This window comes from Lissotriton helveticus, chromosome 7 (genome assembly GCF_964261635.1).
Source record: "Lissotriton helveticus chromosome 7, aLisHel1.1, whole genome shotgun sequence".
In the NCBI taxonomy this organism is placed as follows: Eukaryota; Metazoa; Chordata; class Amphibia; order Caudata; family Salamandridae; genus Lissotriton; species Lissotriton helveticus.
In genome coordinates this window covers 400,128,472-400,152,364 of record NC_136068.1, presented here as the reverse complement: position 1 = coordinate 400,152,364, position 23,893 = coordinate 400,128,472, and the positions used below count along the sequence as shown (strand labels likewise).

General features: G+C 45.2%; 1 protein-coding gene across 1 annotated transcript in view; it reads left to right on the top strand.

Moving 5' to 3' along the window:
- TUFM (Tu translation elongation factor, mitochondrial) overlaps positions 1-23,893 on the top strand; it is a 210,473-nt gene that overhangs the window by 105,636 nt on the left and 80,944 nt on the right. The window contains exon 4 of the mRNA XM_078652266.1: positions 8,840-9,006. Within this exon, the coding sequence (XP_078508392.1) occupies positions 8,840-9,006 (167 nt within the window). The remainder of the gene's footprint in view (positions 1-8,839; positions 9,007-23,893) is intronic.

The window sequence follows — 23,893 nt, the reverse complement described above, 5'->3', positions numbered from 1 at the left end:
ACAGGGGGTGGAGCGGCACCAAGCTGGGCAACAGATGGTTGACGATTTGATGCTGTGCACGCGCATTTTAGGTCAATGCGCTTGCGCATAGACCTAAAAGCGCACGGGCACGGCACCAAATCGCCAGTTAGTTAAAGTCTGGTTACAGCCCTATAGTCTCGCTTCCGCTCAATGCGCATGCGCATTGACAGGTCGCGAGACCTAAAAATCAGGTATAAGGGAATATATCTCACTCAAAAACTGAGAGATATTTCAAAAATGAGTTGGCAGATAGTTTGATAGTTTCGAAGGAGGTGTATAAGCTACTGCTAAGATGGGGAAGTCTGCCTCTGAACATATATGGGAGAGTTAATCTGGTCAAAATGACTATTCTCCCCAAAATAACTTTTCTTTTTAATTCTATCCCGCTTTTATTTAATTCTAAGGATATCGCTTGTCTCCAAGGGAAGATCGGCTCGTTTATTTGGGCCGCAAAATCGCCCAGTATTGCCTGGAAGAAATTGAGGAGAGGTTTGAGGCTGGGCGGTCTGGCTTTACCTGCCTTGTTTTTATACTGTCACGCCTTTCACTTTAAGAATTTTAGGATATTGGCTAATAAATTGGACTCCTCTTCACAGGGCCGTCTTTTTGAGGCATTGTTACACGACCAACCGCAGGGTGTAGAACATTTTCTTTTCAAATTCGGTGACCAAAAGTTTTATAAAAAAGTTTGCCTTAAGATCTTACAGGCTGCCCTTAAGAACTGGGGATATGTCCGGAGAGTATTGGGGATACCTTATTACAACCTACAGGCCCCAATTTAGGAGTCCCATGGCACTCCGGAATGCCTTCTAGACCAACTGTCGCAGCCACTTAAAGCAGCTGGGTTAAAAACTTGGGGCGACTTATGCGTAAACACTAGGTTGATGGAATGGGAGTCCTTTGCGAACTTAACCAACGGTTCCCTTACCAGATTTAAGTTCTATCAGTTGTCGGCGTGGTGGGCAAGACAAGTCTGGGGGACCGGAGAGGGCACCCTGATTCTAGACTCCATCTGCAGAGGGGGAGTCTGGAAGCGGGAGGTCTCTTTCTGGTACAGGACACTTGCTGGTGTGAAGGATAGTTTGAACTCTGAACTTGAAAATCTTTGGGGTACTGTTTTAACCTAGAATGTTGACGAGGTACAGAGAATTTGGACTGATGCTTTTACTATGTCTCAGAGAATAATTAAGCCGGCAAATCTCAGAAGAAATCATTTGTTTACAGCATATAGGGTATATTGGACACCAGCCAAATTGTCTAGGGTAGCAGCCAATAATTATTACTGTCCTAGATGTAAACACCCAGCCGCTGACGACCAACACATGTTTATGGACTGCCCGGAGGTTACCAGATACTGGGTGGCAGTTTGTGGTTTCTTGGAGGAGGTTTTGTTATCACCGATCACCTGTTGCCCTAGACTGGTCTTCTTTGGCCTACCTCCGGGCTACCTTATGAATGATGCGGCTTCTCAATTTCTGTTCTACGTGATAGTTATCGCTAGAAGGGAAATCTGTAGAGAATGGAAGTCTGTAGCTCCACCTAGATTTGCTGATTGTTTAAAAAATATTATGTTGGTCAGCAAGTCAGATATGGCCTGTGGCGGAGTAAGTGCCAATAAAATCTGGTCAGCACTCGAAGCCTGGTTGAGGAAATAGCAACGGTCCAATGATTATGCCAGAGTTTCGTGGTCCGGTCCTCCCTGGTATTTGTTTGGGTCCATCAAGGTAAATGGTAGTTGTACACGGAGACAGCCTACCTCTGGGTGATCTCTGTAGACCGCACACATCCAGGGGCGGAAACCAACTTTATTTGTGTGGAAGGCACAGAAAGATCCCATCTAGAGCAATCATCTTCTGGTGGCATGTATGATGACAAAAAAAAAAGAAAAGCAGACAATGGGTTCCTATGGAGAAAATACAGATTACTAGTAAACCCGGTACGGATTACTTTTACGGTTCAGTACTGGGCTGAAAGGTACAGTACTGGCTTCTCGCCTGATCACAGGTAAGTATTTCGGAATTCAGCTGATTTTATATGAATATTTTCAGTTTTCAAAACTTCACACTTAAAAGAAATTTCATAGAAAAACAGTCAATGGTTTCCTATGGCAGAAATTTAGATTACTAGCAGACACGGTTGTGATTACTTTTGTGGTTCAGTACTGGGCTACAAGGTACAGTACTATTAATTGTTGGATATAGCCCTGATCTCTTGACTGGGTGAGAGTTTTCTGCTTAATTCAGAGACTCTGTCCATCACCACCCCTTGTTGTTAATTATTTTGTCCACCCTAAGCGTGGAAGGGTATGCTCAGACATGAGTCCCTTGCTCACTGCACCATCAGGATTCAAGCAAGCCGGGCCGAAGAGGCTGAAATGCCAGAAACCGGTCCCCGGTAGCTTGTTTCCTTTCCAGTGTAAGAGTTGGCTTTGTAGTTTGGTTTGCCCTGTTCCCATCATGCACTGGGACAGGAACAGACTAATTTGCATACAGCCAGGTTCTGAAACTGGGATGATGCAGTGAGCTTAAAAAAACGGTGTTGGATATAGCCCTGATCTCTTGACTGGGTGAGAGTTTTCTGCTTAATTCAGAGACTCTGTCCATCACCACCCCTTGTTGTTAATTATTTTGTCCACCCTAAGCGTGGAAGGGTATGCTCAGACATGAGTCCCTTGCTCACTGCACCATCAGGATTCAAGCAAGCCGGGCCGAAGAGGCTGAAATGCCAGAAACCGGTCCCCGGTAGCTTGTTTCCTTTCCAGTGTAAGAGTTGGCTTTGTAGTTTGGTTTGCCCTGTTCCCATCATGCACTGGGACAGGAACAGACTAATTTGCATACAGCCAGGTTCTGAAACTGGGATGATGCAGTGAGCTAAAAAAAACGGTGTTGGATATAGCCCTGATCTCTTGACTGGGTGAGAGTTTTCTGCTTAATTCAGAGACTCTGTCCATCACCACCCCTTGTTGTTAATTATTTTGTCCACCCTAAGCGTGGAAGGGTATGCTCAGACATGAGTCCCTTGCTCACTGCACCATCAGGATTCAAGCAAGCCGGGCCGAAGAGGCTGAAATGCCAGAAACCGGTCCCCGGTAGCTTGTTTCCTTTCCAGTGTAAGAGTTGGCTTTGTAGTTTGGTTTGCCCTGTTCCCATCATGCACTGGGACAGGAACAGACTAATTTGCATACAGCCAGGTTCTGAAACTGGGATGATGCAGTGAGCTAAAAAAAACGGTGTTGGATATAGCCCTGATCTCTTGACTGGGTGAGAGTTTTCTGCTTAATTCAGAGACTCTGTCCATCACCAACCCTTGTTGTTAATTATTTTGTCCACCCTAAGCGTGGAAGGGTATGCTCAGACATGAGTCCCTTGCTCACTGCACCATCAGGATTCAAGCAAGCCGGGCCGAAGAGGCTGAAATGCCAGAAACCGGTCCCCGGTAGCTTGTTTCCTTTCCAGTGTAAGAGTTGGCTTTGTAGTTTGGTTTGCCCTGTTCCCATCATGCACTGGGACAGGAACAGACTAATTTGCATACAGCCAGGTTCTGAAACTGGGATGATGCAGTGAGCTAAAAAAAACGGTGTTGGATATAGCCCTGATCTCTTGACTGGGTGAGAATTTTCTGCTTAATTCAGAGACTCTGTCCATCACCACCCCTTGTTGTTAATTATTTTGTCCACCCTAAGCGTGGAAGGGTATGCTCAGACATGAGTCCCTTGCTCACTGCACCATCAGGATTCAAGCAAGCCGGGCCGAAGAGGCTGAAATGCCAGAAACCGGTCCCCGGTAGCTTGTTTCCTTTCCAGTGTAAGAGTTGGCTTTGTATTTTGGTTTGCCCTGTTCCCATCATGCACTGGGACAGGAACAGACTAATTTGCATACAGCCAGGTTCTGAAACTGGGATGATGCAGTGAGCTAAAAAAAAACGGTGTTGGATATAGCCCTGATCTCTTGACTGGGTGAGAGTTTTCTGCTTAATTCAGAGACTTTGTCCATCACCACCCCTTGTTGTTAATTACAAGGTACAGTACTGGCTTCTCTCCTGATTACAGGTGAGTGCTTCGGATTTCAATATTCGGCTGATTTTAAGTAAATATTTTAACATTTCAAAACTTCACACTTAGAAGAAATTTTACAGAAAAGCGGACAATACTTTCATATGGCAGAAATTTAGATTACTAGCAAACACGGTTGTGATTACTTTTGCGGTCCAATACTGGGCTACAAGGTATAGTACTGGCTTCTCTCCTGATCACAGGTGAGTAATTCGAAATTCGTTATTCAGCTGATTTTAGATAAATATTTTAAAGTTTCAAAACTTCACACTTAGAAGATTTTTCGAGTCAAACCAGTCAATGTTATCCTATGGCAGGAAAATGAGTCATTGGTTTCCAGGTGAGTACTCGACTGGTGAAGTTAAGGTTCTGGGCATAGACTCAGGGGGCCCCCAGGGTCAGGTAGGTACAGTTAGTACACCCTCAGCTGCACAGGGGCGGCCGGGTGCAGAGGTAGTTAGGCCCAATGTTATCCAATGAGAGGCAGGGGGCCTTCGGTTGGTGGCTGCTGGCTAGCGGGCCACGCGGCTGTGGGAGCTGGGCTCCTGGTCACTTGCTCAGGGCAAATGGGGAAGTAGAATAGGGTACAGGTTGCACTGCCAGGGGCACTTGGGCGGCAGGGTGCTTTTGAGCCGTCGGGCACTCAGTGTTATCCAATGAGGTTCTTGAAAAGGGAACAAAGGCTGCAGGCTCGGGACGGTGGATCTTCAGGAGCGACCAATACTTTGAGGGGTAAGTAGGGATCTTGGAGGATAGGTAGGCACCCAGGAGTTGGGCACAGGGGGCTGAGGGGCGCAGGGTGCAGGGGTGTCTTTTGAGGTCGGGAAATCTTACCCCCTGCTGGTCGTGGTCGGAGGGGTCCTTTGTCCTGAGGCTGCAGGCGTCGTCGAGGTCGTCGAAGAGAGCCCTTGGTCTCTGGATTCTGAGTTAGAATCGCCGGGGGATGTCCTCAGGGTCTTGGTTCACTCCAGCACAGAAATATTTTTCAAGTCACAGCCCGAGAGAGTCTCTATCTTTTCGACCTCAATTTACAGTGACTAATTAAATAAATTGGTCATATGGCTGTGGTGTATCTAATTTCTAAAAAAGAAAAAAACTACCATCCACAGAACAATTGTGAAAAGGAAAGAAAGCACCTCGCGGTAGCAACACCATAGGGGAAAGCGGACTGGTACTCGCCAGAAACCCACTTATCATTGTTTACCTTCTTTCCAGAAAGGAAATGTGCGTGTGTAATAAGACAAAGCCTCAACCCAATGAAAACAAGAGGAAGAAACCTAAATGTGAGTGTACTTCCTATATGTGAAAAAATAATCCACGTGTTCAAGGATCCCGTGAGAACAAAAACCTAATCCTCATCAATAAAAATTGGTAAAGCTTACTTGCTACTGATACTCTTTATTCTTTGCTGTAAGCTTTTCCACATTAAAAATGACTCCTATCAAGTCATAATCAATAACAACTAGCCAACATGTTTTGTTGCTGTTTTCAAATTTAAGCAACTTCGTCAGGGCTAGGGATCCAAATGGACGTTTTCATGTGGGATTTGCATCAAACCATCCGGTTGCGTCACTGCAGCATACCGGCATCCTCAATGAAACGGAAATCACGCGTCACACGATCGCGCATCCGTCGGGTGACTTCCAACGGGTCTTGTCACCGTGACCTCGGACCTGAGGCGTTTCCAATCATCCGGCCGGATGCAAATCCCACATGAAAACGTCCATTTGGATCCCTAGCCCTGACGAAGTTGCTTAAACAACAGGAACTCACTTTCTCACAGGTCCTGAAGAAAGCCAGTTTTTAATCCAAGGCCTGGCTGAACTAGTTGACCACACCGGACGTGGGAGACCATAAGTCTCTTCTACCACGTCCAAAAGCATTGTTTGTAACTCTGCCTAGGGCCCACTAATAAAAAACTATCCTAGAGGTCCCAGCGAGTTACTTTAACACTATCACTGCACACTCCCCTAACACAACCTGCTCCGCTGCACATAGGCATCGTAGCACACCTGAGGTACACTCGGTGCCTCGGGTAGGGCCCGATGGTGAAGCATGCCACCAACTAGGTTGGTGGGTGAGGGCCTTCTAAAAAAAACTAATATGTTTTGTTAAGACACATACAACATGAGCGTTATCAATGTAGCTAGCTCCTATTGATTACCATATACATACCCTGGGGAAGTGAACTAGCTATCATACTTCCTCACTCTCTATTGTGATTTAAATCAAAATGTTCGACCAATGGTGGTGAATAGGGCTAGGGTAATTCGAGTTGCGCGCCAAATGCATCCTTCGTGTCTTCCTGTGGCCTTCGTCGGTGCGCACCAAGAAGGCCTTTTTTTAGCCTCTCAAAGTAACTAAGATCCATGGAGGGGTCACCTATGCGTTTGTGGGGTCGTGTCTCCTGTAGGATTCCGGAGGGCGTAGGGTGAGTCTGGGACAGATCTATGGGTCTGGCACGTGTGCCAATTTCATTCATGAGCTGCGTTTCAAAGGGCCCCATGGCCACCACTACGGCCTGGTGAACCGAGGCGTCCGCTGGGTCACAGAATTCACCATCCAAGGGAAGGACCGAGATGGACTCTTCCTCTTGGTCATGCTGCATGGTATCTTAATACGGGAGGAAACGCAGGCTTTAATTCACATACTGACTTATTGTTACAGATCTTATTTAGGCAGCCCTAGAAGTCTTGATTATGGCACTGGATGGCACCAGTATTAATTGAACGTGCACAGATGCACCTTTTTTGGGGGTCTACGCTCTGAGGTTAGTACTCCTTCGGGGTCTGCGCCCGGGGCTAGTACTCCTTCAGTCTTATATAGGGAAAGATACAATACCACCTGGGCCCCAACCCCACCAGCGGCCACGCGTGCAATGTGGTAATTAGGGATGTTTTAAATTGTCGAAATACAGACCTGGTGAAACCAGTTTGAAAATGCCCGTACAGGCTTTATACAGACCCTAGGGGGGCGTCCAAGGGCTTCCAAGACGGCCCAGGTAGACCGAGGGCTCCGCGGGAGGTCGGCTCTTCCATTATCCATCGGAAATTAGCGTGACCCCTACGGAGCAACGAGACGTAGCACCCGTTCTCTGAAGCTCCGTATGCCCCTTGACGGGTGAATTGCCTCACTGCACTTGAGTGGTCCCGGGAATCATCAGAGCATGTAAGTCGCAAATGGAGCGCTGACTCACGCTCCCGCGGCAGGGCTATGTACAGTAAAAAGATAGCCGTAGCCACAAAAGAAAATTATTACTCATTTGGCTGGGAGCAAGAGAGAAAGAGGGGGTTAACTAGGATAAAGTCTATGTTATGGACATGACCTGAGCTGTGATTGGATGAACTTTTGTTTTTTAGTCCTTTCCTGGTGTTTGATGGGAAATGTAGTTTTTAAAGTTTAACACTGCTGAAAGGAATAAAGAAAGAAAATTTAGCATAATCCTTGCCTCTGCTCCCGACATAGAATAAAATTGATCTCCACCAGCAGAAATGGCCAATGTTGAGGTACAGAGACAGACGGTCTCCTTGTCCCTCTGTGCTTAACTGAGGTGTGTAGGGGTACCTTTCAGGCAAGGAATTTGCCGCAGCAGTGTAGGCTCCCCCTTACCTATCCATGAAAGCAGTGGTGCTGCTCCTTGGCCTAGCTGTTCATTTTGCTTTTGCGCTGGTCTTCAAATAACTTATTTCTAATAAGAGCCGCATCCCACTAGTGCTCCAAATCCACAAGCCCTCACCTACCTCAGCAGAAACACTCCCGTCCTTGCCAAGAGCCAAACACTACTACTGCTCTCGACCCGCTAACTCACAACTCTGCAATCCTCATGGTATTGGACCGGGTTGCGGGACTTACGGCACAAACAATTTTCAATGCTGTATTATTATTCAATCAGCCGCAACATATCTGACCGACCTCCATGAGTCACTTTTGCTCCTGATGTGATTCTACATCAATGAGGTGTTTCATACAGGCTGCACTGAATTCATACCTTTGACGTACACCATCACCAATCCAACTTGGGTAGGTCTAACGAGTCGGTAAATATTGATAAAGTTCATTGTACAGGCTACTTAATCTTTCCTTTAAATGCTACCCTGGAAGTGTCTCTAATTGCTGGACTCCATTTGGTAGGCAAAAGGAATAGTCCATACACTGCTGTTGTATTGCTGAGGCGCGCTAAGGAAAAAGTGTAGAAGAGGGGTTCTTAACCTTTTGCCTTCTGTGGACCCTCCCCCAGCACACAGAATCATTACAAGGAACAATGAGTTGTTATAGGAAGCAGAAGATCCTCGTCCCAAGCATGATTTAAACCTCAAAACAAGTGTAAGTAAAATATAAAGACAAGTATACACCATACAAATATTGAACTGCTTTGTTTAATTCACAATTGGATGTGGAAAAAGTGTTTCGTTTTTCAATTTTGCTTCTTTAATTATTTATACTTTATTAAGGTAAATGCTATTTAATTTTAAAAACTGTTGTGAACACCCATAGGTCAAGGACCACCGGTGTTGAAAATTCAGGCAGCTCCTTCATTAGACCACTTGTAAAATAATACACTTACTTCAAATACATGCCCACACATTGGAGAGCTTTAGAAGGAATCTTCTAGTCTTTCTCTCTTTTCTTCCTTGGCCCCCATCGAATACCCTCTTTGCTTCTACATAAGAGTGTAGAATATTTGTGAATACAGAGTAATGTTTACTCTCAGCAGTTAAGAGTGCCAAGGGTTATCATAATTCTGACATTTGTTTTTATTCCCCACAGTTCTTGCCGAAGCGGGGGGAGCTAAGTTTAAGAAATATGAAGAAATTGACAACGCTCCAGAAGAGAAGGCTCGTGGGATCACCATTAATGCTTCGCATGTGGAGTACGCCACTGCAAACCGCCATTATGCACATACGGACTGCCCTGGGCATGCTGACTATGTTAAGGTATTACATCACGTTCCCTGGTACAGGCTGACTGCCCTATGGAGAGTTTGGAAATTGAGACGAGGAGAAGAGGCACTTGGGTGAAAAGGGGCAGGAGGATATTGGATCTGGGATCTGGGATTGGTCCTCAGACTTAGAAGGAGGAGGTCTAGAAGATAATGTGGGGTGGGGGATTTGGGACAGGAGGATGATAGTTTATTTTGGAGATATTTATATAGTGGCGACCTAGACAAGGAGACCAGTGATGTGTTTCAACAGGAACTTGACTTTGTGTGCCGTACGATGCAGGTTACTTGCACGCTTGTGAACGTTTGCAGAAGCACTAGAGGTGATTTGATGTTGAATACAATTCACATATTTACAATGGTCCAGGTCCGTATAAAATGTGTAAGTTTATCTTGATTTATGAATATTGGGATAGGAGTATACATGCATTGAGATGGGTCTTTTATTGAGGGTCTTTTACTCTTTCCTGGGGTCAAATGTAAGGGTACAATTCTTGAGTGCGGGGATTTTTCCACCAGGAGACAGAGGTGAAAGATAAGAGGCTCATTTTCTGCCTATGTTTTGGTTACCTTCAGAATCGGCTTGTTAACCGCATTGGTGCGACGCATTTTCCCGCTGTGCGCTGAAGATTTCAAAAACCCGCGGTTCATGACGAGCTCAGCTCGTCATGAGCGTACGAGAGGTGTACCTCATGACGAGCTGAGCTAGTCATGAGCGTCGAAGGGGTTAATACTGTTGGTGGTTCAGGACTGGTCGGTGAAGGTGTTAACTAAGTAGGCATTCAGATTTCAGAATATTATTGTCAATTAAATAATTGCAGTTTTAGATTGGTAAATGGGGAGAGTCCTGAGAGGGGGAGAAGGAAGAGCATGTACTTTGGAGAATTCGATGTCAAAATAAAGATTGGAATGACCCCAGTTAGAGCAAATCTCCATCTGGTGAAGCTTTACTGCCATAAATCAAAGCATGAAAAGACAGCCCAGTAGGTTTCTATGTTGTATTTTAATGTAGCTGACAGCACTTGTGACCACCTCCCATGCTGGCCAGGGAAGCTGCCAAACATGGAACGATAGCCTCAAACAATGGGTGGAATTCAGCCTCATTACAATTCTAATGTAATAGTATATAACACACCCCCTTTCCTTCCCAACAAAAATGGAAAAGGAACAAGGAAGAAATAAAATAAAGGAACTTTGAGAATATAATAAACGTTGCATTATTACAACCCTGCACACAATCAAAAAACTGACTGTACATAATCTTTGAGAAAGGTAGGTGGCCTGCGTTCCTTTACAGACCTTTTCTCAATAGCAACATCTTGAACAGCCGAAGACTCAATGTGAGAACTTGCACAAGTGAATGGCCTATACTCTTACAGCCCTGTTCTCCACAGCAACACCTTGAACCGCCGAAGACACAGGATGAGAGCCCACACAATTGCCATCACTCATTAACATAAAGCCACTTTCTCTGTCATCGTTCCTAACATGACACTCACTACCTTTCTGATACAGAGCCACTCTCTGACGATTCCACTTCTCACCATTCTCAAGTAACGCATGAAAATGATATACCGGTTTGATTTTATACAGACCCCAACATTTTGATAAACCCTCCATAAACCTCTCCGCTTTGATCCCAACCAATCACCAACCTTGAAATTATGACTCCTCATCAGCAGCCACAGGGCCAGTCACCTCCTTGTCCTGTTAACTATGTACCAGTGCCTGTTTTGAGCCGGGTAACCTACTTCTCATGACCTCAAAGGGGGATTTGGAAGTTGCCGCTTGCACATTGGTGCGCTATGCCCACACAATCTCCTCAACTTGCTTTTTCACGCATTCTCCACTCTCCACAGCCATTTGAATAACACTATTCTCCAATCTATTGGCCCTTTCTACCATGCCATTACCCTGGGGATTAGAGAAAGAAGTGTGGTGTTGGTAAATACCACCCCTTCTTAAAAATCTCATCAGAAATAAGTTGTGTGCCATTGTCTGTAATGATTATAGATGGAACACCTTCCTCCAAGAAAATACTATTCAAACATTGAATGGTACTTTTGGTGGTGATTTCTTTAATGAATTTACCACAAATCCATCTTGAAAACGCATCAAGTAATACCAAAGATAACCTCATTTTACTATGCAACTCATTCATCGGTAACCAATTCTCCCAAGGAACAGAAGGTTCTCCTGGCTGAGCTAAAAAAACTTGGTGGGGTTGTTGCAAGATGTGATGTTGCCATTATTCTTGGATGTCTACAAACTGAAAATTCATGTGACTATAGAAACCTACAACAGGTGAGCACCCAACTACAACTGAATGCTGTGTATTGTAAAGCTGTACTAATAAAGTATTGTCAGTGTAGAAGTACAGAACACTCTACTTGCGGTATGCTGTACGTCACTGTAGAAATGCACACAATGGGTGTGCGCCTCACCTTTTGAATGCCTCTATAGAAACGCACACAACAGGTGTGTGTGTCACCGACACAGTCCCATGACTTCTCTCTTAATAATCTTTAGCAGGTGTGTCCATAACCGTTTTGATGCGAACTGTAGAATACGGCTGTATGTGCGGCTGAAATATGATAACCAGGTTGATAGTGAGGGTAAAGATGGACGCTGCATAGTACATCTTGACTTGGGGCCTTGAAAAGCTTGAGCTGGTGAAAAACACTGCCCAAGATTGGCACTGTGCGTTACCGAATGTATGGAACGTGACGCTCGGGTTATCAAGAACGTGCTTGGGTTTCAGAGGCTCAAACGAGGGAAAATAGAATTACAGACTCTGGCTTAAGCTATAAAATATGGTTGTACTTGCCACTAATATGGCTGTAGATCGCCATGCTGTAATCTGGTCTCAGCCCTAATCGACTTTCACTTCTCAGTCGCAGTGCTGCAGGCTTCTATGGGGCGAGCCGCGGGTTCTGTGTGGTCACACAACTGCTGTACACTCCTGTCACTGTCTGCACCTCAGGAGTACCTCTGGCCAGCTCGTCGACAAAATTGCCATAATTAAAACTTGAAAGGACCGTCGGGTAGGTTTCTGTCTTCTATTTTAATGTAGCTGACAGCTGTGACCACCTCCCATGCTAGCCAGTGAAACTGCCAAACATGGAACAATACCCTCAAACAATGGGTGTAATTCCACATGCACGTGAAATTCCACCACATGATTACAGCCTCATTACAATGCTAATATAACAGTACATAACATTTACCAGCGTAAAAGCTTGTTAGAAAATGTTTATATTATAAGTAGGTGTCTATAACAGTTTTGCATCTGTAATAATCTGCAATGTTCAATATAGGTCCCTTCATTTTCACTAGGGCCTTTAAAACTATACTACTGCCGCAATAGCGGTTTGGACAGAATTCCTCTTCGTGACTTATTAAACTACTGCTGCCCTACCACTTTAACACCTGCTCTGTTTTTCCTTGAGTCAAGTAGATAGTCTGTGTTCAACTTTTTTGCAGTGCTATTGGTCAGCAGAGTCTGATGTAGTAAATAAATAGTAGCATCCATTTATGGCACTGTCTGAATGAGTGTATAAGATGGCGATCTCCATTCAAGTTGCAGTTTGACATGGTGGCCAAGAGACCTACATTTTTCTGCATTCATAGCCCCTCCACCAATCCAGTCTTATTTTGGGTGAGGAAGAATAGGTGTAGGTTTATTTGACGTGTAACAACAAAGATACTTGACCATTCCGAACTGGCTTGACAATATACTAACTGCTTTACATATCTGAGAAAAGAGGAGGATGATGATGCACTTCTCCAAGGGTGTTTAAATGAGGAGGTGGAAGAGAGTTACAAAGCAGTCTACAAAACAATGAAGTAGTATCAGCATTCATCAGATCTCCAGGAAAAAGACTAAACCTTCACGCTCAAAACAGAAACACTCCATAGTCTTCCCTCTGAGTCGACCCTGACCTTTCATCTTGTTGCAATTTCTTCATGCTGTCGAAAAAATTCTCAAGCAGCCTTCTAATTTCTGAAGACATGGATTCTGTTTTTGTGTGCCTTCATGAGTTCCATGTTACACCAAAGAGATTCATCCAATCTTCGGACCAATGCTCATATCCTGTTGCTCTTTGATCTTTTTTTTCTTGCTTGAGTTGGCTGAGATCAGGGGATGCAGATATTTTCCACCATTGTAGTTTTCAGAAGTTGTCCAGGTGACTTCTTTATATTGTGTCTAGTGCCCCAGTTTGAGCAGCACAGTCCAAATCCTTGAGTTCTTTTCCTAAGTCCCTATGTGTTGACCTTTACCTATATCCAAAATCAGAGGGGCTTTTGGACTGCCCTCACCTTGTGAAGAAAAGCTTTACTTCACTTGGTTCATGCTTTCTCCCATATGCAACAGGCGTGGCATAAATACTGGACCTCTTGGCCAAGTAAGTTGTACTTTGACTGAACATTGAGGAGGTCTTCCTAATGTTGGGCAGCTGCATTCACTGCATCCCAACCTTGGCTAGTGATAGTTCTCCCGCAGGCTGGGGACAGCCCTGGATTCCTGGAAGTGATTGTATTCTGACTCGAGATTGCTCCGCTAAGAGAGGAGCTGCGTAATTGCTGGCAACTTTACACACTCTGAAACTTCTGCATACAGTTCATTTTCTGCTTGCCTGCATTCAAAATTGGTTGCTATTGTTGTGTCCTAACAGATGTTGCATTACTATACAGCATTGACTTTGTTTCATTTCATTGATAGACTGCTGTTCCACGAGATCAGGTCTACATCCTGCTTAGTTTGCAATAAGTTTTGTGTTACAGAAAGAGTCCAGCTGTTGTCTGTTATTGCATTTTTTTAAAAATTGTAATACATTTTTCTGCTTTCCCAGAACGCAGTTCCGACTTGCATGTTTGAAAATTCAAGTCTAAATTGAGGTATTTTCATTGCCATCACTTCACATGATGCTCGCACATATTATCTACCTAAAGATATTTTGCCATGTGGTAATGAAGTTTCCTTTAGAGAAAGATTCCACGTCCCTTTCTTGACTTCTCTGTTGATCTGCGTTTAGCCGCTATCGTGCAGTGGATATTTTCAGGTCCTGTGAGGCGTTTGTGGACAATCATAACTATGGATTAAGTGTAAAAACCTTTCATAGCTCGACAATTTTTTTTTAGTTCTTCATATAGCACATTCAAAGCACTAGGTGACAGAGCTTTGCAACATGATACAGTTGTACATAGCATAAATGGTATATGGCCATTGTTGATGCGGTTAACAGTACAGTTGACAAGGACATTCAGCACTTATAGAGACACTTAACATTGGCCATGTACAATTGAAAGATGATGAAGTGTCATGATGGAAGAAGATCTTTTCTAAGTTTTTTTTTATTTGTATAACTAACTATACTTCATAGACACCTAAAGCTGTGTGTTGTCGTTCATAAACCCTTGGGTTCTGTTATTTTCTTGTGCCATCCATTTTTACTTGCTACTTTATTCATATACAATTAGAATTCCAAAGTACTTTTCGCACTGTATAGTGTTTCATGTAATAATGATTCTCAAACATATCAATGTCCCGCTAATGCAAAAGCAAACCAGTTACTTCCTGAATCAATAGAAAATGTTTGATCACGAAGTGTTGTGCAATATTACCAAGCGGACCTTTTAATTCTCACAATTTATCAATCTAGTCTGAAATGTGATCTCTTAATTCTCAAGGTTACCAGTCAACAAGTTAGTTTAGGTAACCTGCAACTGATACAGTGATATCAATGCCAGTAGTAAAATAAATGCCCTACATTTAACAAATGAATTGAAACACAAATTAATGTTTCACATGTGGGTTCCGGAGTAGCCTGCTACTCGCCAGAAAAGCACTACAATACCCCATCAGGGGTAACAGGCGATATATGAATGCAAACCTTTCTTTCCTTTCTATCCCTCCGCTATCCTTCTCACTCCAAATAACTGACTAATATCCACTATTCAAATTACTTTCATATTTCACCATACTAATTCACTACTTATCCTTCATGGATTTCCGGAGTAGCGTGCCGCTCACCCAAAAAAATGCTTCAACATCTCATTAGGGGTTAGAAGCGCTATATAAATACAAACCTTCTTTCCTCTTCTATCCTTCTGCTGTCCTTCCGAATCCGATTAACTAACATATCCACCACTTAAAGTTTATTTGCATGTTTCACTATACTAATTCAACACTAATCCTCTATGGTTCCCGGAGTAACGGGCTACTTGTTGAAAAAGCACTTTGATGCCTCGTCGGGTGTAGTAAGCGCTATACAAATGCAATTACAATACAGTACAATACAGAGACACTTATATAAAAAATGAAAAATAGGAGACAAAGAAAAAACTGCCACTCAAATAAGAGGATGACAAAGTTGTCAACTTAGGAGAATTATGGGAGTGTTAACTGCAGATAGTAGTCAATCTTTCGTTAGAAATGTCTGTAGACATGATTTTATATGCGCAGTTATATTTGTTAACCTTTGCACAGAAACAGACCTCAGCGCTTTTTTTCTTTACACCTGCTTAGATAAATATGGTACATTCTAAAATGTTATGTTCATTAATTGAAAAAGAAATATTCATAATTTTCATAGTGCCCCATAGAAATAAAGTAACTGGGCCCTTTGATTAATCTGTGTTATTGCATTACCATTTTGTTGTGAAAGGTGATTGTGCACTTTTTATTATATGTTCGCCATTTCTAATATAAATATATTTAAATAGTTTGTGCTTTTGTCTTTGCTGTAATGTTGCACTTCATGCATCAGGGAAAGCGTCTATCAGGTGCACTGCGTTAATCCTCAAGTAGGATGTAATCAAATTCATCAATTTTAAAAAACCTATTCAGAAATGAGTGTTGCTCAAATATGAATTTACCTTGGAAAAATGAGACAAGAGGCGTTTGGCAAAACAGGAACAGTTGGCTTAATTAAACGTAGAGGCCAGGAGAGTAGACAACAGAATCGGGTGTCTGAAGAATGTCTCAAAGTACATTGATTTTGGGTGGGGGGGCGTGGCCAACTGTTGAGCATAGAGGACATGAGCTGAGAGCTCCGTTCCACACCCTGACACGTGGCAACCTATCCTGCATTTACCTGGACCTTCAAACTTGATTTCTGTATTCCACGACAGCAGAATGCTCTTGGAACCACTGGCCGTGACCTGGGATCCCTAACCTCAGTGTAAACGATAGTTTTGGGCAGTGTGGAGCAGGCACGGTGCTGGTGGGCAGAGTCGCGTCTTGGACAGAAAGAAGCTGCTCGGGATCACTGATACCGAGGAGTATGCTGTAAAATCTGGCGACTTCTGAATTCGTGGTGAGGGTGAAGGTCCCGACCCATATTGACGGTGAGTGAGGCTGGGGCGGAGGAGTCGGCTGCCCGATTTGCTGCGACATACCAGGAGATGCGGAGGCAAGATGGCTAATGGAGGAGACCCCGGACTGGAACTGCTCCCCACTAGAGGACCTCTTCTGCTGTGTGGTTAGTGCCTGGGTGCGCTCTGTGGCTGCTGGCACTGCGAGGAGCTAGCGAGTGTAGAAGGCCCTCCGCGGCGGCAGTGCGGTCTCCGCCGATCGTGCCACGGTGCCGTCGTTCATTGCCCGATCTGGAAGACCTAGTGAAGGGGGCACGAAATCCTGCACCCGGCACAGCTGTGGTTCCGTCCGTGCCCTGGGAGGGGACGAGATATTGTGAGTCAACTGGGGGGAGTTATGAATGGGCTGTGATCGCTGGACTCGCCTGTGGTCATGAGGTAGCGGGTCCTGGAGAAGGAGGGGCTGCGCACACTGACACCGACGTGGTGGTTGGACGACTGCACCGCTGCCGCGACCACTGCTGAGGAGCAGAGGCTTCTGATTGCCTGCCATATAGGCGGGAGTGCATACTAGTGAGGCAGACATGGCCTGACAATGGACTGCGGGTGGCACCACTGGAGGTGTGAAGCGCAATAGTAAAATAGGGGTGTCATTGTGCTAGCTGAAGGTGTGATTAGATCTTCCACGGAGCGCTTACGAGCTGGGTGGTATCACTTGCAGCACACCCTGAAAGGACAAGACAATGAGGACACTGTTGCAGTGCATGGCCAAAGGAACACACCAGAGGACTCCTTCCGGCTGGTCTCGAGGATCGGCCTGGCCTTGGGAGGTACGCGCAGCTGAGGCGAAGAGTGCTTTGACGGCCCCTCAAAGGACATCCTGGAGCTGAGAAACACGCACGGCCGTCACGGCAACATGGGACGCCATAGAACTTAACAGGCTGATGCAGCCTCTAATGAAGACTTGCACCTTGCACCTAGTATTGATCCCTCCAACAGTTCAGACAACGAAGTGGTGCCTAGCACGGGAGCCGATCAACATGCTGCCAAGATGGATTTAATTTGAAAAGCGATACAGGACTCCTCTGCAGCGAGTGAAACTCAAATGGGGACGCTATCCACCAATCTAAACATGCTGCAAGCGGACCATAAAACTGACGGACAGAGTGAAGTTGAACAAACTGGCTCTGGATGATTTGATACCGCAGCAAACCATGCACACCTCCCAGCTCGAACAATTCCAGCGCCAATTGAAGGGCTTGCAAGACAGTGGCGACGCGGAGGGGAGGTCTCAACGTAATAATGTCTGAATTCTAGGAATCCCGGAGCGCAGCGAGGGGTCTAACCCCGCCCATTTCGTGGAAGACTGGCTACGAGACCACGTGGTGAAGGAAGGACTGACGGCCCTCTACAGTGTATAAAGAGCGTATTGAGTGCCGCCTACACCGCCTCAACCGGGTGCCCTGCCGAGACCACTGGTAGCGCGCATCATGCAATATAAAGACCGCAACACGATTTTGCTGGCCGCTAGAGGGAACGCTCCTATAAGTTTTGAAAACCAAACGATCTCCTTCTACCCAGATTTTACTCTAGCGGTTCAAAAAGCCAGAGCCACCTTCCAGGAAGTAAAGAGGAACTTGAGAGCACACAATTTGAAATATACACTGCTCTTCCCGGCCCGACTGAAAGTTTTATATACGGACAGAAAGCCATCTTTTTCGACCACTCCGAAGAAGCGGCTGACTGGCTAGAGAACATTTACACTGGCAGCCTCACAGACCTCACTTCCGCCAAGCCAAATGCGTCGATCTCCCTCGCAGCGGACTGCCGGGGTCCGCATGATGGAAGTCTGACGAGTCACGGAAGCTACTGACACTAGCCCAACTCCGGAACACATTACGAATAGTCAACACGATGCGCTTTTGACGGTAGCGGCGCTGGCGGCTCATGATGCCCAAACTGCAGCGACCTCGATGCAATCATCGGATGCGGCTACAGTACGCTCTGAATCTGAGACTAGCTTGACAATGTTCCTGTCGATCACTGCACAAATCGCCATAGACTACTAGAACTGCATTCGGGGATGGTCGGGAATGGTAATGTATAAGATGATCCGCAATAGGCTGTGTAGTTGTTAGCTACTTTAAAAGGTCCAGTTACTAAAAGCTTTAAGGGGAAATGTAACAGCATATTAAGTTTATTCTTCTAATGTGCAGCATAAGGCCCGTTTGGAATGGGGAAGTTGTCACCTCCACCCCCCTAGCGACTGCACTATGGTATTTATTGTTTAGAGTTCATCTTGAACTTTTTTTCAAGTTTGGTCCTCTGCTATTCTTTGAGGGACCCTAGCATTGGGGAGTTTAGTTAGATATGCATGCTTGGCCCTCACACACATGGCAATTCATGGGTTTAGCAATTCACATGCTTTATGGGAATTATACCACCTGCTTCAAGATGACGTCCCATAACAAATGTACATATTGCACCTGGAATGTAAGGGGCATGGGCTCGGTCCACAAGAGACACCGCATCTTGACACAACTTAATAGGAGGATTGCTATAGCTTTCCTTCAGGAAACTCACCTTAGTAGTTAGTGATGAAGCGTCTAAGTTACAGAAAGAATGGAGGGGGCAACTCTTCTCCACGACCTACTCCGCATTTGCCCGGCGGGGCGATATGGGTGCGAAATAATAAGGCTGATGAAATGAAATGGGTTGTCCTGGAGCGACCATTCATTCCACCACATGTGACGGATGTGTCACATTTCCTATTCTTCAGAGAGCAACGCTGGATTTACAAACTAAAGACAGATGTCTTGGGTCTGAATGATAACATACCCTGGATCTCACTATGAATTACACCTATCCAGCCACATTGATGGCAGTGTTGAGACTCCATACTGAACCAGCATTTGTTCATTTAGAGATGAATTACACTATCTGCTTGGGTTCATCCCATATACCCAGTTTATTTTCTTATGAACCTATTTACATAATAAGCAGAAACCTGGAGCCTTCTGGCATATGGTCAGGACGCATACAACACCTTGTAAACACCATTTTCTGAACTAACTAAGTGCAGGTGTATACTAAAGAAGTTTGCACTGAGACTTTTTCATAAAATATCATCTCTGTTAGTTATTTTGGGGTGCTTTATTCTAAATAACATTATAGGTGGCTATTATCTGAAATCTAATACTCACAGATCAATAGTGTATATATATCCTTGATTTAACACAATATTAGGCAGTTACACGCCTGGTCAGAGTATAAATAACACCACTGGTTATGTCAGTCCCCTTTTGCATTCACTCGACTCGTATCGGTTGTACGAAGGAATACATTAAAACTATTACCATCACGCCTCTAATTCCCTTAACTGAGTAGCCACATCAGAGTCTTTCTACGTAGGCGGTTAGGTAGCTTGTGCGTGTTTTGTTGAGATACGCAGATCGGCCGAGACTGTTTCTGGCAGTGTCGCTGTCTTCGCACAGGCGCGGTTCCCCTCCCTCTCAATAGAGATTCGGAGTGGTGTATTGCATGTCCCTCGCGCATGCGTCAGAGTGTGTACGCTTCAATATACACTAACGCATGCGCGAAGCTCCGTCGGCTAGGTGTTCCGGGCATGACGGCTCCGTGCCTTGATTCTAGAGCGCATGCGTGAGCAAGTGATACTCTTCCTCTCACGTCTTGCGTTGTGACGCCAGATGCGCACTGCGTAGACGCTTTCAGGGTCTCGCAGGTGCGGTGTATTAGCATCTTATTACCCAATTCACGTGGGTATTTAAGCTCCTTGTTTCCTGTCCGTCGGCGCCTCCCCTTCGGTTCCGGTCACACTTGGAGGTACCGACGGACAGGTAAGGTCACCCCCTTGTAGCTCTGATCCTTGTGCAGAGGTCTACTCGTATGCGGGCACATTTCCTTTATCTATACCTTGTTTCTAGTTGGAGATGACTTCCTGCACTATACAACTAGGAGTGAATAGGCAGAGGTTGTAGGGCATTATATGTCCCTCCCTCCCCTTGGCTGATATCATAACTGGGCCAGGAGCATCTTTTCGAAATTTGGAATATGCTAGCCCCTAAAAAATCTATCTTAAATCGCTGTCTAACAGCATGATGATCCGAGGTAATGAACATCATATACCATAGTCGAGGGCGACCCCACCTTCTTTATGCCTTCGTAGGGTTGGGACATGGAGCCTGCAAATTAAAAACCAAGTTTTATGATTGTCTTCAGATATCATTACATACACTGAGTCTGACATTTATCAAATGTTGAAATTGTCTTTCTCCGTATGTCTCACAGAGCGGGGCCTCTCTATCCGAGCCGTTGCCGGGTGAGGTGAGGCTTGACTCCCACACAGTGCTGGGTGAGTTGTTCTTCTCTTTAAATATTATATTACTCAGATTACCTGATTTTGACTTCATCTAAGTCATGTTTTTGACTGGCTCTCATTGAGCTGTCGCTAGAAGTGTATTAACACCACGTGAACTTGACCTCCACACCTTTTTGATTCAAAAGTTTGTACAATGTATGCAATATCAGCTTTTTCTTTCTTCATTTTTCGTAGGAAAGGATTGGTCTCTGCATGGTTGATCTACCAGATACGGTAGGGTGGCTTACCCAGCCACATGACTCAACTTACCATAACAACCGTGCCATATAGTTTGTTTTGATTTCCTAATATTTCTATATAGTGAACACAATAGATGTTGCAGTAGCCGTTTTCACAGCTTGGCCCTGACGAATGCCTGTAAAACTATACACCAAAGGCAGAAACATGTTGGCCTAATTCTTAGATGCTTACCTGACAGTGATATTGTCACACTGTTGCCACATCTGTTTTAATCTGACGTCCAGGGAGATACCAATAAAAAAATATTTTTTCTACCTTGACCGCCATTTTAACCACGCACTTTTTCTTGAGCACTGCACCCTATCAGTACCACTCGCAGTGAGGACTCATCTTCTTTCAGCATGGGAACTGTTGGCACCAAGCAAGTACATTGGAGCTTGGCCATATGAGCACCTGCTGATAAGGTCCTAGATGACGAGGTTCCGCCAAATGGGTGGGCTGATAGGACTCTTTCATCACTGATGGACCCTCACCGTTAGTCGTGATATAGGTGTGTGTCAGTTTCTCGTGGTCACTTCTCCTTCATCTAATAGACCTCCAAGTTTTTCTTTGTTGTTATTTGCGAAATAATGTCCCCTTTGTTACGGGGCAAAAAGTGGACCTAAATGGACGATATGTATTGCTTCATGGCTTGCTGGATGGGGCACACATAGTTCTTGGGAGTATATATGACCCGAACACTGACCAAGATAGATACCTGGCAGCCCTTAGCGTGGCACTGACGGACTGGTCTGGTTATCACTGGGTGTTGGGGGGTGATTTTAATGCAGTATTGGACATTGTTCTGGATAGATCGCACCCCCCATTGCATGCAACTGAAAGTAGGAAGCAAGCGGAGGCGCTTAGAGGCTGGGCAGAAGGGTGGGAAATCTACGACACCTGGCGATTGAGAAACCCGGGAAATAGGGAATACTCCTTTTACTCCCCGCCACACTGACTACATACTCTCATATACAGATTTTTTGGTTCTGTGGCTTTACTGGGCTCTGTTGTCAGTGTGATGCACATGGGCAAGACATTATCGGATCATAACCCAGTAGAGTTAACCCTTCAATGGGGTAGGACACCAACCCCGATACTGACCTGGAAATTGCAGCCCTTACTACTGGAGGACCAGGTCTTCCGTAGCACGATAGCTGAGGCGATTGATAATATTTCTGAGAATACAGGGTCTGCTAGTACCCGTCAACTGGAATGGGACTCCTTCAAAATAGTTATAAGGGGAGTAGCGATTGGCACAAAGGTGGGAGTTAGACTTGCTCTCATAGAACGTATCACAGAGCTTGAAAGTAAACTCAACACATTGGAAGGGGAGGCAGCAGGGACAAATGAGCAATTGACACAGCTGCAAGAGGCCAAAATACAATACACGGAACTCCTTGATGAGCTGCGTATAGTAGATTACAGACTCTACACGCAAAAACAACACACACAGGCGGACAGAGCCAGTCCACTACTGGCAAGACTAGTTAAGAATGTTCCCTAAAAAAAAAATAATAATAAAGTACATTGATTTTGGCCCTCGTTTTATACATTTCACAAAATGTAATAAAGCAATTTGTGCATTCTTTTTATAACCGGAATCTGTGCCTAGTCACGGCCATAAATCCCGTAGTTTGAGAAGAAGCGCAGGTGCGTCTCGACTCTTCGTGGACACAATGCAGAGCTAATGGGTATATGTCCAGATGTCCGACATGGGGAGTGCGTGATCACTGCGTGTAGTGTACATGCTTTTCTGATTGCCGGATTGGCGGTGTTTTCCTAACTTAGGGTCCCATTAGGATGGCGGACGGACTGTAGTCCATTCGCCATCCTGGAGTTAACCGGGACTGTCCACCATGCATGCGGCGGTCCCACAGACCGGATCAGGATGCGTCTGCCACCATGGAGGATGGATCCTGCATTTTAATATTGCGGTTGGTGCTGCTGACAGCAGCACAGGCCGAGATGCGAAAATTCCGGGTGTTGCATTTCACAGCACTACGTGCCAGGCACCACACAGTGCCTGCCACTTGGTGCTGTAAAATTTTGGGGGGTACCATGTGTACCCCCCAAGTGCACCCGCTCCCCCCCCCCCCTCCCTCCCCCCCACACCAGCCTTTCCATGGCAGCGTCGCTGCCATGGAAATGCCGGCTGTAGCCCGCATCATGATTTGGTGGACGGTGCCTGCTAGGCACCGCTACCATATCTGGTCTTGAGGATCATCCGTCAGGCAATCTGTGAGATTGCTTTTGGCGGACCGGTGGAGGACGGTCTTTGCGTCTGCCACGGTCCTAACGCGATTCCCTCTGCCATCGTAATGTGGTGGGGGGAAAATCGTGGTACGATTGCGGAAGGACCACAACCACATGGCTAGCGGTGATGGGCCTTCCACAATCTTAATCGACCCCTTAGTGTGCCATCTGACTTTATGGCTTTTTGGTAACGCGCCCCTCTGGCCAAATGTTTTATTGGGGCCAATCTCCTAAGACCATTGTGGTGTCGCTGCCTATCTGTCGGATCTATCTGGGTTTTTCTGTTTCCGCATTTTGCTAAGGGTTACGTATCACCCCACTTGTGATCTGTCAATCAGTTGCTTCGGGCCTAGGTTGCAGGGCCTGCCTGACCATGTACTTCTGACTCTGGTTGAGGGGGAGGTCACATCGGGTTATTTGAAAAACTGTGATGTGTGTTAGTTATATGTACGTATACATCGTGACGTCCATTGGTATAGTACTTTGCAGTATTAACATTAGTCTCCACAATTCGATTATCAAGTTCAAATGCTTTTTTTTCATTCTTTCAGCTAAATTTGAGTATTTCATCTGTATTCATATGCATACATGTCAGCGTAATGTTCATTCTCACACTGCAAATGTTGCAATGCATTTCGGGCAAAGTGCCCTTCAGAGCAATGAGATTTGTGTGAATCAGTGACGGCAGAAA